The following is a 17,497-nucleotide window of genomic DNA, read 5'->3' as shown; positions in this document are numbered from 1 at the left end:
AACGACGTTAAAATGACAGCGTAAACGAATGATAACATTCGTTTTCAAGGTCATTTTTGCGTCACTATAGGCAGGGGTGCATTCCTAAAATTTTTTTTGGGGGGGCTCTAACACTTAGCTGTGTTGTTATAGACAAAGTATGTATAAGTAATCGGTGTAGGTTAGCCAACAATGTTTACCTTTTTTAAAAGGAAACACTGTTCAGTATGTTTTTACTTCTGAACATCATGTCGAAAAACAACCCATGCTAAAACATAGCTTGAAGTACAGAAAAATGTAGAAGCAACAAAACGTGAAAGCGTGGTTGAATCCGATATAAAATTATAAGTTTGAAATTTGGCTTGGTTGCTACACTGCAATCTCCTTTGCTTTTTTTTACTGCGTAGGCCTACACTTGAAACTCGATTTGCATGAGCTAATTCCAATCTCTTAACTCAATTGTAAACTTATTTGTATGAGCCAATCCTAAGCACACTTGCAAAAACATTGCCTGCAATAGGAATTAAAAGTAAGGAAATGCAATTCTTGAAATGAGCGCTTGTGGTTGCAGATTTGCTATATAAGAACCAATAAGCTACCAATCTGACAGTTACACTAAAATCTCATTTAGTTATTAACGAACAGTTTAAAAAACTCCAATTACAGCAAAAGCATATTCCAAGTTGGTGCAAACGAGATTACACAAAACAAACAGCCTGTCTGCCAGGTCTTTGGTTTTATGGGCTAAGTTTAAAGCACCACGACAGTCCTTGATTTTAGCCAGCAAACAGTTTTTGCGGAGATCTGAGTCCATTCAATGTGGGCAGCTTAGAATGCTTAACTTGAACATCCACAGCCGACCGATGAGTCTGCAACCACTTCTGAGTTGCCGCAGTGCCATTCCATAAATGAGGAGGTGGTCCATTGATGCTGATGAACAACAATGCTGAAACAAGTGATATGGTCAGCCGTGATCGTAGCTGTGTGATGACCAAGTTCATTTGTGAAAATCCACGTTCGGCTTCAGCAGAACTTATAGCAATCATGTTTAGTAGGCTACTACGTTCTTGAGCAATATCTGGTATATGACAAGGATTGTCAACATACAATCAAAAATTGGAAATAGGAGTGATGACATGAAATCTCTCCTCTATTTTTCGTAATCTCTGCTCCCCTTCTTGCCATGGAACTTCGACTGCAGCAGGCCATAACTCTGGTACAATAATTTCCAAGCTCTTTACAGAATTTTCATTGTTGGTGTCCACCATCCTGCTTCCAATGTTCTCAACCAAAGCTTGAATAAACTGATTACGATCAAAAGAAGGGTAGGCTAGTCTCTACGTCGAGCTTTGAACTGGTCCAATGTTGTGCCTTTAAAGGAGTAGTTTTTTGTACTTCCGGGACTCAAGTTAACAACTTCATCAAACGAATACTTTCCTTCTTGAATAGCTTTTTTTATTTGAAGTAGAGAACTAACAGTCCATTTGACATGACGATTAGCTACTACGAAGTTGATATCCCAGTCTGGAGAGTTTCTGACAAAAGTGATAATTGGCGATTGCTATCAACTTATGTTCGTGTTTTTTTGCAGTTCTGTTGTGAGAAAGCTGTTAAAGTGTTACTTGTTCAGTCGAGAAGTTGTTGTTCAGCCAGAAAAGCTGAAAAATGGAAGCTTGAACGAGCCCCCCCTGAGCCCCCCCTACATCAAGCCTTTTCGTTTTTCGGGGGGCTGAGCCCCTCCGAGCCCCCCCAGGAATGCAACCCTGACTATAGGGACTTTAAGAGTGTTTCCTAGTGTCATTTTAGACAAAAGTAGCGGAAGAAGTAGCCGTAGCGCGCGCTACTTTGGTCCGAGTAGCGGTAGCGGGTAGCGCGCTACTTTTGTAAATTGGTAGCGGGTAGCGGTAGCGCGCGCTATTTTGGTCCAAGTAGCGGTAGCGGGTAGCGCGCTACTTTAAAAGTAGCGGGTGCCCACCTCTGGCCATCACGCATACGCAAACCTTGCAAAACGTTTTCTATATGAGCAGAGATTATTTGCTAAAGAGTTTAAAAAAATTGAAAAAACTTTTTTGAAAAAATTGAGTGGGGAAAATTTCACCAAAAAGTTGTCTGGTTCCAAAAAAAGCTTGGCACCAAAGACCTCTAAATTTTACCAGAATATTTTAATTTAGTATCCTACTTTCCCATCTGGCAACGCTGAACGGGAGCGCAGCTTAGTTGCCGTCAAGCCCGCACTGGAAAAGCATCGCTCGGAAGAAGCTGATTGGCAAGTATGCTGAGATATTTCAGAGCCAACTCCTTTAGCAGGGACATCTGCAGGGACATAACTCCTTTAGCAGGGACATCACTTCTTTCCATTTCTCAAACTTTCTCTAGTATGGAGGGACTGGAGAGAAAGTTTGAGAAATGGAAAGAAGCATTTGAAACCAAGGGTATGAAGGTGAATCTTGAAAAAACAAAAGTGATGGTGAGTGGAGCAGAAGGAACAGTTGCTGAGAGCAAAGTAGATCCCTGTGGAATATGTGGCAAGAGAGTGATGAGAAATTCAATGCAATGCAAGGAATGTGGAAAGTGGGTACATGCAAGATGTGCTAATGTCAAGAGAGCCGCAACAAGATTGGCGAAGTGTTTTGTTTGTGGGAAATGCAGTAAAGGAAGGAATGAAGTGGAAGGCCATGATGATGAGTTCTGCCATGGCATAGAAACAGTGACAGACTTCTGTTATCTGGGTGATCGGATAAATGGAAGTGGTGGATGTGAAGCAGCGGTGGTGGATGTGAAGCTGTGACAACAAGGGCAAGATTGGGCTGGGCAAAGTTCAGGGAATGTGGGGAAATGTTGTATGGCAGAAAATTCTCACTAAGGATGAAAGGGAAAGTATATCTGAGCTGTGTGCGGCCTGCAATGCTATATGGTAGCGAGACATGGATATTGAGAGAGAGTGAACTGGCAATCCTGAGAAGAACGGAAAGGTCAATGGTGAGAGCAATGTGTGGGGTGAAAACGAGAAGGGAAAAAAGGACTGAAGAATTGTTGGATATGCTAGAGATGAGAGAGACCATAGACCAACTGGCAAGGGCAAATGGAGTAAGATGGTATGGACATGTGATAAGGAGGGAGGAAGGAAGTTTTCTTAGAAAGGCACTAGATCTAAAGGTGGATGGGAAGAGGAAACGCGGTCGTCCAAGAAGAACGTGGAAACAACAAGTGAAGGATGAATTTAAAAAAGTCGGACTGAAGGAGGAAGATGCAAGGGACAGGGTGAAATGGAGAAAAGGGATTAAAACAATTGCTGCGCGGAAACAATCGGCCACCCCCACTAGTGGGGAACAAACCGACGATGGATTATGATGATGATGATGATCTGCTCAATGTTGTTACGCCACCAGTCGAACTATCGCAGAGTCGCATACGCACGTGAATTGAAAAAAAGCATTATTGTGCATGTGTACAAAGCGTGAAGAAAATTGCGCGCTTGGTTTCTTAGATTGCTCATGCGGGCGAGTGACGTAGGGATGCATGCGTCGTGCGCGCACAACCACGTGCAAAACGTTTTTGAAACTGCGAATGGTGTCAGTGCAAAGAACAAGAGAGTAAACCACACTTTTTTCTGTTCACTGTTTCAAGCTGACAGCTTGCACAAGACTTATGCATATCTTTAAAACCGAATCTTATTACCCGGTTTTACTGCCAGTTTGGATTCGGATAGTTTAAGATCCGAATCCTTCTGGATTCGGTATTCTGAATTGCCCATCCCTAACGTGGGTTCGACACCACTCCAGAGCAAGCGGCTGTGTCTCGACTCTCGACAAAGACACTTTTACAATGGCAAGCCAAAATAAGGGGAGCAGCTGACTCGAAGACTATATGTCACTTGGCTGCTTCCTGTCGTCTGTTGTATCGCATCTGTGAATGTGATCGCAGTGTACTGTATGTTATCGCAATGGGCGCAAATAAAAACACGATTATTACTATTATTATATTATCATCTCAGTTCCCCTTGATCTAATTTAAACAATTTTTGTACCGGTACCAATAGTGCATAAGAGGAGCATGTTTTCGAAGCAAAGTACACTGTAGTATCTAACATTGAGCTCTATCTAGTGGCAAATTTTTAAAAAATGCTTAAAGTTTCCTTAGGAAAGGACTGAATGAGGTGTCAAACTTTATCACCGCCTCCCACAAGCCAACATTTCTCCAGACTCCACTACATTAGTATTTGATGATATTTTTTCCACTTGCATTTGTACATTAAGCTCTTCACACAATATTCTCATAAATTTTTTTAAAAAGAAGGCCAAGTCTCTCACACACCAACGAGAAATATTGCTGATAGTCGATATTTAAATAGAAACAAGAATTTTTTTACCTGAGACCATATGGGTGCAACCTAATTCGTACCATGAACAATTCATACGTCAGTTTGTACCTTGAAAAGATCGAAAGAAAAAATTAAAAAAAGCCAAACTCGCTAATCGCAGTTTCCGCAAACATTTTAAAAGGATTAGGGTATCGGTTTCCGCAAACAAACAAACTGAAAAGATCGAGAGAAAAAAATATAACATCGCTGATCGCAGTTTCCGTTTTTCCACGAACATTTTAAAATTTCCGGTAATGATCCTACGAGTTTGCCAAAGTCGCTGATTGCAGATTCGCAGTTTCCGCAAACATTTTAAAAATGTTAGAGTTTAGGGTTGATCGGAGTTTCCGCAAACATTTTAAAAGGGTTAGGGTTGATCGCGTTTTTGCAAACATTTTAAAATTTCTGGAAATGATCCTAAGAGTTTTTGTTTGCTTGGGGGAATATTTTTAAATGTTTGCGGAAACTGCAATCAGCAACTTTGACTTTTTTTTTTCTCTCGATCTTTTCAAGGTACGAACTGACGGTACAAATTGTTCATGGTACGAATTAGGTTGCATCCAGACCATATAACTATCTATCCAAAGTATCAGTTTTCATATTCATAAATGAAGCCATTAACTTAAAACAGACAAATTTTATGTTCACCTTGTCAGAAGCAGACTGTCCAGAAAAGTACAATTTGTAATTTGTGATAACAAGTTTTCCAGCAATAGAACCCATGTATTGGCAAAGGTATGTCACATCCTTCAATAACGCAACAGACATTATTTCACCAGGAAGAAGTGGAATTCCATTTGTAGATAAAATTTCTGTTGCTGATTCCATTTTCAAAAATGTTTATTGCAATTTTCACGTATGATGTACATATAATAACTTGATGACCTGGTGCTGCCACGATCAAAAAAAATATGAGTAAGGCATTATATAATATCGTGATTGTTAGAGGTCCAAATCTCCAATTTTTCATCCAGCTGATAACACTGGTTTACATAAAACAAAAATCTTTAATATGATAGGCTACAGTTCATGAAAATAGCTGATTAGCTGAATTTCAGTCATAGATTTCAAAGCTCAAATCAGATTTTCTCTATCATGTCAAGTTTTCAAGATGCTATTAGCCTCAGCACTGGGGCGGCTCGCTAGTGTGTGCTGAGGTGCTGCAGCAGCACCATAAAAGTTTTCACGAAAAGTTTCTCAAATATCTTAGCACTACTTCTACCCAAAATGTACACATTTTATGTTCTCTGTTTGCAGACAAAATTGCTGACTGTTATGAGTGTAAATTACATTTATTGAGTTCCATTAAGGATAGGGGATCTCCTGACTACGAAGCAGCAGGCCAGCGATTCTCCATCAAGTATCAGTTCAGTATTTTTTATTAAAAATGCATGGAGATTGGAGAATCAGCAGAGCCATATTTATGGCATATGCATTTCGCTCTACTACCCTACTGTAGAGCATCATTTGTGCCTAAAAAGCAAACATACACAAGCATTACCTAAAGGCAGTGGCTATTTGACCGGCTCCGGTCTTTGAATCTGAAACACTCTTTGGACCTTCTTTAAATGTAGCAAACCTAGCAAACCACAAGGTTGCCAGATGATATTTTTTATTGTATTTTTTAAATTTCTTGGCGCTTTATTTATCGGGTGCATGTTTTTTAAAACCCTTTTGAACATGTTACTTGTTTAGTGTTGATGTTGCAGATGTTCTATTCTCATCTATAAACAGATATCATAATCTCTGCTTTGTTGGTTATGGTTAGTTTTGATATAAATACATTTAAAGCAACGACTTTGCAATCAAAAATCGATATAAATTTGTGAGATAAGCCTATTGATTCTAGCACTAGTTGCTATGTTAATCTGATGAAATTGAAAGTAAAATTAACAACAAACAAGATAGTTTATTGCTTCACTGACGTTTCGCGCACCATGACAATGCGCGATATGCTTTGGCTCTTTTTTGGGCTGCTTGCAAAAAATAGTTTGTTTTTGGAATTGGTTTGAAACGTGTTTTTGGCTAGGTAATTTTGTGGAATCTAGCAACTCTGCAAGGTTTGCTTCTTTAAATGTAGCAAACCTTGCAAACCTCACTAGGTTTGTACATACATTTGTACAATTACCTAGTGATGGTAACTAAAGATGCAGCGAACCCAAAATTTTTATCTGCACACCGCACCGCAACTGACTCATCTATCCGCGCACCGCAATTTATCTGGAACTTTAACACTGCACCGCACACCGCAAATTACAAAATTTTCAAAAAACATTTTAACGCGTTATTTTTTAGAAAGTCAATTATGGCAAAAAGCACCCATGGCATATACAGTAGCAGCCCTCGAAATTAGCTTCCAGCTACGATGGCAAAAACATTGCCGCCGCCAAATCAGCAAACCTTGGATTGCGGCGGCAATTGCCGTATGCTTTAAAGTTTAAACAAACGAAATTGTATGCGCTTATTCTTCGTGTTTCATACGCGGAATGGCCCGTTTCGGCTAATCCGATTCGGCTAGTCCGATTCGGCTATTACCCTTTTCGGCTACAGCCCGATTCGGCTAGTCCGATTTGGCTGATCCGATTCGGCTAGTTCCCTATTGGGCTACAGTCTTTAGCGGTTAGTTCCCTATTCGGCAATTTTTTGAAAATCCAACGATAATCCTTCTGTAATCCAACAAAATCCAACATCGTTTCTTTTGCATTCCGACAAATTTAACGAAAAATGTTTGAATAATTAAATTTCTTTTACAGTTGAAATTATCGAAGCTTTAGATGAGTGGGGTTTTGACCTAACCATTGAGATCTTAAAACTAAAAAGCGAATTAAATTTATTTTTGAACTATTACTGTTTGCTCAGATGAAATTGACATGTATCATGCGTCGCCGTCTGCATGCAAACTTAGAATATATTAGAATCCTCAACTATTACAAAATTCTAAATCCAACGACGCTTTCTGTTTATTTACTGTAGAGAATTTTGTATTTTGATCTCGAAGCTTTCGATGAGTGGAGTTTAGACCTAACCACTGAGATCATAAATCATATTTATGACACCGGTTACATCCCTAGTGATATGGTACGTTCCATATTCATAACTTTACCAAAGAAAACCGGAGCAACAGAATGGTCACTCCACAGAACAATTAGCCTTGTGAATTACGTAACAAACAGTTTACTCCAAATCATGTTGATGCGATTGAGACCAAAACTACAATCGGAAATTTCAACAGCACAATTTTTATTTGTTCCAGACAAAGGGACCACAAAAGGAATTTTTACATTAAAAATGATAACAGAGAGATGTGTCCGATCTCCAGATCTTATCAACGCTTACAGTGAGATGATTTTGAGAGACATCGAACATATGAATGGAGTAAAGGTTGGGGTACAAAATGTAACAAGCTTGAGATACGCTGATGAATGATGATACAGTCCTGATAGCAGAATCTGCAAACGATCTACAGGACTTATTAAATTGTGCTGTCAATAACAGTACACGAATGGGTAAGAGTTAAATTCAAACACAGAATGTATGACCGTATCAAAAATGAAAACTTATCCAAATTGCAACCATACATTCAATATTGTGTTGCACTCAATGGTGTGAAACAAGTTGATAAATTGAAATATCTTGGGTACACTATAACTTGCGATGGCAAAGTGACACTGAAATTAAAAAGAGAATCGCTATAGCAAAGGATACTTTCAGTAAAATGAGCGTAGTCTTCAGGAATCGCAACATGACAACAAAGACCAAAATTAAACTTTTGAAAGCATATGTAATATCAATTCTAACCTACGGATGTGAATGCTAGACAATAAGTAACGATATGATAATAAGAACAGTTAGAAGGCGCCAGATGCAATTTGTAGGTCATATTTACCGACAGGGAGATTTGGGATGGGAAAAAGAAGCAGTGGCCGTCAAAGATTAACTTATTTAAACAGATTGAATCAATGGGCCACAAACACAACAGTTAAAACGAACGATTTTATACGAATGGCAAATGACAGAAAAGATTGGAAGACCATGATCGCCAACGTCTGTATGAGATGAGACACATAATCATCATCAATCGTTTCTTTTGCATTCCGACAAAGAAAAATAAATTGAATTGAAATTTAGCGAAACATAAAAAGCGAATTGAATTTATTTTTGGACTATTAAATTAAAATGTTGCTCACATAAACTTGACATGTATCCTGCATCACCGTCTGTATGCAAACTTAGAATATATTCGAATCCTCAACTATTACAAAATTCCAATCCCTAGTTTAACAAGTCAATACAATCAATACGGTACATAACAAGTAGGGTGGGTCGAAACGGACTTTTTCTCCGATTTCATTGCTACAAACTTTCTTTCTTGCGAATAATCATAAAACGACATTCCTGAAAGTTTGAGCTTGATCGAACATCGTCTTCATTTCTAAAAATGCTGATGCTTGCCAGTGTTCACTACCTGTGAAATAAGTAGGGCCAGTAAAAGTCATTAAAGTCATATTTTTTTGGTAATGCAGAAAGTTGTCAAACCGATAACAGTGAAACAACGACGTTTCTACGGTGTCTATTTAAGAAGTTATAAAGTCATAAAAAGTTATATTTTCTGTTTTAGATCATAAAATATGACTTCATTTTTACTTCAAAATACAAAGATTGAGCCGGAGTAACTTTGTAAATGCAGTTCAAACAGCTCCTGTAGACATTGAACTTTGATAATAATTTGTGGAAGGGAGGCAATGAGAGTTCTCACGCTGAGTCTCACTTAGCATTGGAAGCAACATTTTTATTACTTTCTGTAGCCTAGTAATAGCGCTTGCTGTTTGATGTTAATTTGCATTGTGACATCATCTTGACACATTATTTTGCAACACACAATCCAGTCTCTGAACATTATAAACACTTGCAGTAGGCCACTACGTCGCTAATAAGCTGAACCGTCGTAACTCCAAAAATGCAGTTTTGAGAAAATTGAATTTTAAAGTTCACGCTGTGTTTGCTGTACATTGTTTGATCTTTCTAAAAGTTCTCTAACGGAAAAACATGAAAACTATATATACATTGTCTTTCATGGAGCTTTGTTGTTGAAAAAAAGATAATTCTTTTTTGCAAAAATTGAACGTTAGAAAAATGAGTATGGACATACGATAGTTTAACAATAAAAAATTGTCGAAATGTAGTTACAATAAAACAGCAAAATTGTTATGCGAAATAGAAAGAAATATAAGTAAGCCTTGAATATCAACATGCAAAAAACGATTGAAAGAAAAATTACCTAAAAGAAAAGGGAGTGTTAACGTGAAACGTGTAAAATTACTTTCAGAGCAGAGTATCGTAAGTCCCATTTTATTATTTTGCAAAACTATCGTAACTCCAATTTGCGATAGTTCATCATTCTGTATCATCAAAACTAAAGCAGATGGACTTACGATGCTTTAACAAAATAAACTGTAGTTTATAAAGATATCAAATCAACCAAAAACGCAATTTTGAAAAATTTGGACTTACGATAGTTCAGCTTAACGGCGACTAAGTCAACCAGTGCTGAGACCTCAAGAGTCAAGGGTACTTTTCGAGTACAGAGCTTTGACTCGTACTACTAAGTAGCTGGTTTGGTAGGTAGGCCTACACATAGGCGCCGACTTTTATTTTTGCACGGGGTGGCAGATAGCACAATATGGCAACCTATAAACTTTCAAACTGCATGTTTTTGTTTGATTTTTACTAAGCATTCGAAAATTGCATTTTTTTAATTTGAAAATAGATATTCATTTAGGGGGTGGAGCTAATTTTATTTCCGAGTATTTTATAGCTGTCATAATTTATAGCGATATTAAGCAGTTTAAAATTTTTCAAAAAAGATTTTTGGGAGAGGCAATGGAAAGATCGTATTTTATTGATTAATAAATCCCATTGTAAACCTAACAAATGTAACAATGACTTATGAAAAGTAACAAATAAAACGATCCCAACAACAAGGAAACAAATCGTAGCCACGTGTTGCGTAATCTTCACGTAGCTTGCTTGATGTTACGCAAGTATCATGCTTGTGACAAAAACAATCATTTTCTTCGCAATACTGTATTGGTTCACCTCTTGCTTTACGTTGACTTGAAGCGAAAACCAATAATCAAAAAAAGATTTAAACGTCCGTTCAAATTACATTTATTTGCAGTAAGTAATGTAACCTAAACGGGGTGGCTGCCATCATGCCATAGAGGTTATGGGGTGGCGTGGCTGGCCACCCCGCAAGTCGGCGCCAGTGGATGCATTAGACATTTGAATTTTTGTAGTGATTTTCAAGTGAAATAGAAGTGTTTTGTTAGTTGTTCGAGTGTGTTATTGTTCAAAATACATGTAAAAACTTACATACGAGTTATTAATTAGAGATTAGCATAAATTTGATGCTTAAAACAAAGTCATATATTATCATATATTTCAAAAAATAAAGTCATATTTTTCAATTTTTTAGGTAAAAAAATGGCCCTAGTAATAAGTAATAGCACAACGTCACTATCAAAGCAGTTGTTATTATTAGGGTAGGGCAGTCCGTGGTGCATTCCCAGGTCCAACGTCAATGCAGGTGAACAACGGTTGCAATTATTACAATTCAAGTACTTGACATTTCTTGGCACATTTTCTCAAATGATCAAAATATAGTCATCATAACACACATTATTACCTGATTTGTTGCCACACAAGTGTTGATGCGAGCCTTGCATTTCTCATCACGTCGGGAACAACGCCAGTATTTCTTAAGCCCGTCTGGACTATATTGAGCTAGTTGAAACATGTAGCCATCATGTAGAAAAACCTCACCTTTGCGCTGCGTACTAATCGATTCCTCTGCCATGATCAAGTAACATCAACTGAGAGTCTAACGAAGGAACTAACCAAAGGAATTTCAGGTCATGTAACGCCGAAACCCAGGTTTACTCTAAACTGCCACTTAGGTTTTAACTTCATCTTTTATTGCAAACGCTATTTGGCAACTGTCTTTTTTTCGTTGACACGTTTTCGCTGAGACTTTATCTCATTAACCCCTATTGGTAATCATGAAAACTGTTGTTTTCATGTAAAACACATATTTTGAACGAACCCAGACATCAAAACTCGTCATTTTTACATTGATTCAACGTCTGCAGACGTTGAATGAATGTAAAAATGACAGATTTTGCCGTCTGGGAAGGCACTCAAAGGTAAACACTGGATAAAATGCAAGAATGCAAAAGATACCATATTGTCGAATTAAAATACAAAATTCTCTAAATAAACAGAAGAACCGGACATACATTTCTCTGTTATCATTTTTAATGTAAAAAATTCCTTTTGTGGTCCCTTTGTCTGGAACAAATAAAAACTGTGCTGTTGAAATTTCCGATTGTAGTTTTGGTCTCAATCTCATCAACATGATTCGGAGTAAGCTGTTTGTTACGTAATTCACAAGGCTAATTGTTCTGTGGAGTGACCATTCTGTTGCTCCGGTTTTCTTTGGTAAAGTTATGAATATGGAACGTACCATATCACTAGGGATGTAACCGGTGTCATAAGTATGATTTATGATCTCAGTGGTTAGGTCTAAACTCCACTCATCTAAAGCTTCGAGATCAAAATACAAAATTCTCTACAGTAAATAAACAGAAAGTGTCGTTGGATTTAGAATTTTGTAATAGTTGAGGATTCTAATATATTCTAAGTTTGCATGCAGACGGCGACGCATGATACATGTCAATTTTATCTGAGCAAACATTGATAGTTCAAAAATAAATTTAATTCGCTTTTTAGTTTTAAGATCTCAATGGTTAGGTCTAAACCCCACTCATCTAAAGCTTCGATGATTTCAACTATAAAAGAAGCGATATTACAACATTCTCTAAATAAACAGAAGACGTTGTCTATTTTATGTGAGCAAACAGTTCAATTTAATAGTTCAAACATTTTTCGCTAAATTTCATTTCAATTTGTTTTTCTTTGTCGGAATGCAAAAGAAACGATGTTGGATTACAGAAGGATTATCGTTGGATTTTCAAAAAATTGCCGAATAGGGAACTAACAGATAAAGACTGTAGCCCAATAGGGAACTAGCCGAATCGGATCAGCCAAATCGGACTAGCCGAATCGGGCTGTAGCCGAAAAGGGTAATAGCCGAATCGGACTAGCCGAATCGGATCAGCCGAATCGGACTAGCCGAATAGTAGCAGACCCTTTCATACGGCGGTAGCGGAGAGCATCACGCAAGCTATTTTATGCGCTGACAATGCTCTTGTGAACTGTAAAAAGTTTGCAACCTTGTAAATACTGGCTTAATTGCTACAAAAAAGTTATTCTTTCATCGAATGCTTATTGTTTACCGGTGTCGTTGCGAATATAAATCATCGTGAAAGAAGATACAGTTAAAAAGTGGAATTTACCGGCTATAGGTTATTAAACAGAGGGAACAGAAGGAAAAGTTAGTGTGGTATTTTGCAAAATTTATAAACAATTTTATGACGGAAACAAATCGGAATTAGAAAAGCTACGGGGTCAAGTTAAAAAAGTAGAACAAAATTGGATAAATGGTTCTTCGGCAGTAAAATAATGCTTCCGATTATATGGCATCGCGCGTTCACGAACGGGCAGTTTTGCGTCTTCAAGTATTCCAGTGACGACGCGACAACCTCATCCTCCGATATAGCATCTGATGATTCAGATTCTAACTAGTTCTTTATCCAACAGACTTTGTGTTGCTCGCACGCAGTATCCGAATTGTGCCGAAATTATGTGAGTGTATACGTAAATCGAGCCAATCTTTTCGCAGGGAGCTAATAATTTGTTACCGGTACCTGTTTGAGCAATTAACGTTATTTTATGATGGTTAAACGTCGCTAGATGTCGAAAAACAAACGTAAATTTCTTCTTGGGCATTGTTGTTACCCAGGCAGCAAAATTCGTTATTTTTGCATTGATTTTGCATCTGTAGACGTTGAATTGATGTAGAAATGATGGTTTTGCTGTCTGGGTGAGCAATATAACCAGCCTGGAAAATTATATCGATTTGTGCTGACTCGAACGTTGAATCAACCCAAAATTAACTTACTTTCCCCCTGGGTTATTTGACGTGAATTAACGCAATCAGCGTGCGTATTGCGTTGCTCGCTTTATCGCTACTTTTAGTATTATTACATCACAACAAATCAAACGATGCGGTCGTGATCGATTACTCTAGTATATTTTTCCTTTTCTCGTTTTACATGTTTTGGTACAGTTTTGTCATAATAAACGTTCACAGCAATTGCCGACGCAATTTCAACTTTTGCCGTTTGGCCTCGGTGAAGTTTTTGCCTAGTAAAAATATGCTATAAAATATAATATTTTTGAAGACTGCGTGAGTGTTCACAGCAAGTAAAGTGGTCCGAGGTGAGGTCTTGGTACGATGTTTCTGCTGATTAAACTCCCGCTGCGAGTAAATAACACAGGAAGAAATTTTGAACAATTTTTGTCCTAATTAAGTGCTCATTTTGCGGCGGCATTTTTATTGCCGTAGCAGAGTCTATATTATACAATAGCGGTAGGCCCATATCAACCCCTTCAGTCAGGTTCCAAACTACAGAGTTGGGCCTATCTGACCAATCGAACCTCCAACCGTTTTCTTTTCCTGGATATCCTCAACCAATGGCACGTCACATGGACTCCACTTTGACCCAGGGAGAATCATATCGTTCACCCCATAACAGTCAGAAGCCAACGACTAGTCTTCCATCCTTTTGGGATCAGGATGTCCTTCTATGGCTTCAAGTCGTAGAAGCCATCTTCCATCAATATGGAATTTCAGAAGAACAAGAAAGGTACGATTTTATGATTTCCAGTATAGATGCTCAACATCTACGTAGGATTAGTCAGACAATTTTTCATCCCGACCCAGTCACTCCATACAAGATTCTTAAGGAAGCTCTAATTAACGAATTTAGGCCATCACAATCAAACAGATTGGACAGGCTCTTCAGTTTTGGTTCGTTAGGTGACATGGAGCCCAGTCTTTTGCTACGCCAAATGCGTGAGTGTTTGGAGGGAGAAGAGAGAGGGCCTACAAATAAAATCACTGAGGATATTATGAAAAAGTTATGGATGGAAAAGATGCCGGTAGAAGTAAGAAGGATCTTGGCCAGCAACTTATCTGATAGTTTAGATACGTTAGCAAAAAAGGCTGACACAGTACTACTCACTACCGGATCTACAAGTTCCAGCAGTTCTAGTAGCAACTCAAATCAGCAAGCAATAATCAACAAACTATTAGAACAACGAATACAGCAATTGTCGAACACCGTAGATCGTGTGGTGTTTTCACTAGGACGTGATAAAGAACATCACAATCAGAATAGGACTACACACAACAGAGTCTCCTTCGGAAGTAGAGACTTCAACGCAAGACGTCCACAAACAAATTGGCAAACGGGAAGGAGACCCATTCACTTTCACCAAGAAGCACATTCCACTCCCGCAAACCTATATGCAGTATGCACGCCAAGGCAGGACACAGAACGACCGGTTCTGTTACTATCACAACACTTATGGGTCAAACGCAAGGAATTGCACGCAGCCATGTCAAGGGCGAAACAACCCTCGACCAAAAAACTAGATAACCTAGTTAGAACGATGGCACTGACTGGGGATTTGAATGATGACCATCTATTTACTATTTGTGACAAACTAAATAATATTACCTTCCTCATCGACACAGGTTCAACGTCTTCCTTTCTTACTGCTGATAAACATGTATTACTACCTATAACATCCAACTGTAGGGCAGCTAATAATACAAAAATCCCTGTCCATGGCAGACAGCAGCTCACAATATGTTTAGGACTTCCCTTCAAACTGCAATGGGAGTTTTATCTTGCTACTAATCTACCATGCTCCATTATAGGTAACGATCTGCTGTCTAATTACAACTTACTCATAGATGCTAAACAAAAACGCCTCAAGGCCCTACGGTTGCGACTCTCCTGAATGGGCAATCAGGAGGGAGTTACTCTTTCTCAACAATCGCACAGCGATTCTTCAAGGTGTTTGACATATCAACTTACTCGACGCGCGTCATACCTAACTTATTTCATTATATCTTGACCACAGGTCAAGCGTTGACCACAGGTCAACCAACACGAGGCAAACTAATTAGATTATTATCTGAAAAGATGACAGCTCTACGACTAGAGATCAATAAACTTCTAGACTTAGGAGTGATAAGGCCTTCTAATAGTCCATATTCGTCAGCAGCTTTATAAATTGCCAAAAAGGAGCCAGATCAATATAGATTGGTAATAGATTACAGAGCCTTAAACAATCAAACTCAACCTGATCGTTACAGCTTGCCGTACTTGCATGATTTCGCAAACAACCTCCATGGGAAGCATGTCTTTTCTAAACTTGTTAAAGGAATTCATCAACCTAAGGTGTCACCACAGGATAGCAACGCTTATTTACAAACTGAGTTTTATGAAAATTACCACTCTGATAGAACATACACTTTCAAAATAAATGATAGATTTTATACTTATCACAATTATACATTAGCAGGTACAGACACCAAAGTAATTTCTCTCTCTCCTTCTCTCAAATATGTAAACAGGGAAATGCAGATCTTGTATCTCCCTTTGTAATTGTATTAACCAACTTGTAATCAAATATGTACTGTATATCATAATCATTGTAACCTAAAATCGCCTAGCTAGGCCTAGAGATAAGTATTACAGAAACAGCCTATCCACGGTGTCATCGCAACCATCAAGGATCTCCTAATCGACCGTAACAACACTGATGTTACCGATTTATGGATTTCTACAATCACTGTGTACCCTCTGCAGGGGCTTCTTTAAATGTAGCAAACCTAGCAAACCTAGCAAACGTAGCAAACCTAGCAAACCTCGCAAACCACAAAGTTGCCAGAGGGTATTTTATTAATTGTATTTTTTTTAATTTCTTGGCGTTTAATTTGTCTGGTGTCTGTTTTTTAAAACCCTTTTAAATATGTTATTTGTCTAGTATTGATGTTCTATTATCATCTATAAAAAGATATCAAAACCTCTGCTTTGTTGTTTAGGGTTAGTTTTGATATAAATACGTTTAAAGCAATGCCTTTGCGATCAACATTTGTGAGATATTGAAAGGTAATATTAACGCAATATTTGGTAGTCTGACATTCGGGAATCAGTATTCAATCTCGTGTGCGTTTAGAAAGTAAGGGATATTTTGTGAACGAAATCGTTTTTTCCAAGTTTTGGTCATTTGAAGTGTGTTTAAAATACCTATATGCTTTGGCTCCTTTTTGGGCTACTCGCAAAAATATTGGTTTGTTTTTGGGATTGGTTTGAAGTGTGTTTTTGGCTGGGTAATTTTGTAGAATCTGGCAACTCTGCAAGGAAGGTTCTTTAAATGTAGCAAACCTCGCAAACCTGACAAGGTTTTACCATCTATGGTTTTACTATCTAGGCTATGACTTTGAGGAAAGTTTGTGCATTTGTCAATTGATAGTTATGAGGTTTTCTCAGCGGGTGTCTTTAAATGTCGCGAACTCCGAATTCCTCGCAAAGCTTGAGAAGGTTTCTGCATTTGAAAGCCAACCCCAATAGGTTTTCATAGTCTCTCAAAAGAAGATAGATTTAGATTAGAAGCAAGTAATGTTTGTTTGTTTTTATCTTTATCCTGCATTGCGGGAAAGCGGACTTGAGCGCTATGCATCGGTGTACGCCTTCCGACATACACCTGACCCACGCTGCAGCCGACGGCAATGTCTGTTTCCGGTTGTCTACTCTACTTATGACGTAAATTTGGTACTACCCATTACTCGAAATCGATCACTAGGTAGAGGCAATTATCGTAAAGTTTCTTGCCCAGAGAAACAACAGCAAGTGCGGGTGGCTGGAGTCGAACATGCAGGCTCTCGACTGCGAGCCCAACGCGCTAACCACTCGGCCACGGCTGCCGTAAGTGCCGTTTGTAGTTTGTAGTATCTGGCAATGGTAAGGTTGTCTGTAGTCTAGGCCTATCTATTTTATGCAAACTATAAACAGTTGAAAACTTCATCGGCCGTCAATTGTAGAAGCCTTTCTCAAGATTTGCGAGGTTCGCTAGGTTTGCTACATTTAAAGAAGCAAGCCTTGCAGAGTTGCCAGATACTAC

General features: G+C 38.3%; 2 protein-coding genes across 2 annotated transcripts in view; one reads left to right on the top strand and one right to left on the bottom strand.

Annotated features, from left to right (window-relative positions):
• Positions 1-5,167, bottom strand: part of LOC145772608 (phosphatidylinositol-3,5-bisphosphate 3-phosphatase MTMR2-like) — a 133,793-nt gene extending 128,626 nt beyond the window's left edge. Inside the window, exon 1 of the mRNA XM_082584468.1 lies at positions 4,988-5,167. Coding sequence (XP_082440594.1) covers positions 4,988-5,167 — 180 coding nt within the window. The remainder of the gene's footprint in view (positions 1-4,987) is intronic.
• An 8,826-nt stretch (positions 5,168-13,993) lies between these two features.
• LOC145772607 (uncharacterized) lies at positions 13,994-15,328 on the top strand. Its single transcript, XM_082584467.1, has one exon. The coding sequence runs from the start codon at positions 13,994-13,996 to the stop codon at positions 15,326-15,328; it is 1,335 nt and encodes a 444-aa protein (XP_082440593.1).
• Positions 15,329-17,497: the final 2,169 nt, after the last annotated feature.

Source organism: Aplidium turbinatum, chromosome 6, assembly GCF_918807975.1.
Source record: "Aplidium turbinatum chromosome 6, kaAplTurb1.1, whole genome shotgun sequence".
Lineage (NCBI taxonomy): Eukaryota > Metazoa > Chordata > Ascidiacea > Aplousobranchia > Polyclinidae > Aplidium > Aplidium turbinatum.
This window is presented reverse-complemented; position numbering and strand designations above follow the sequence as displayed.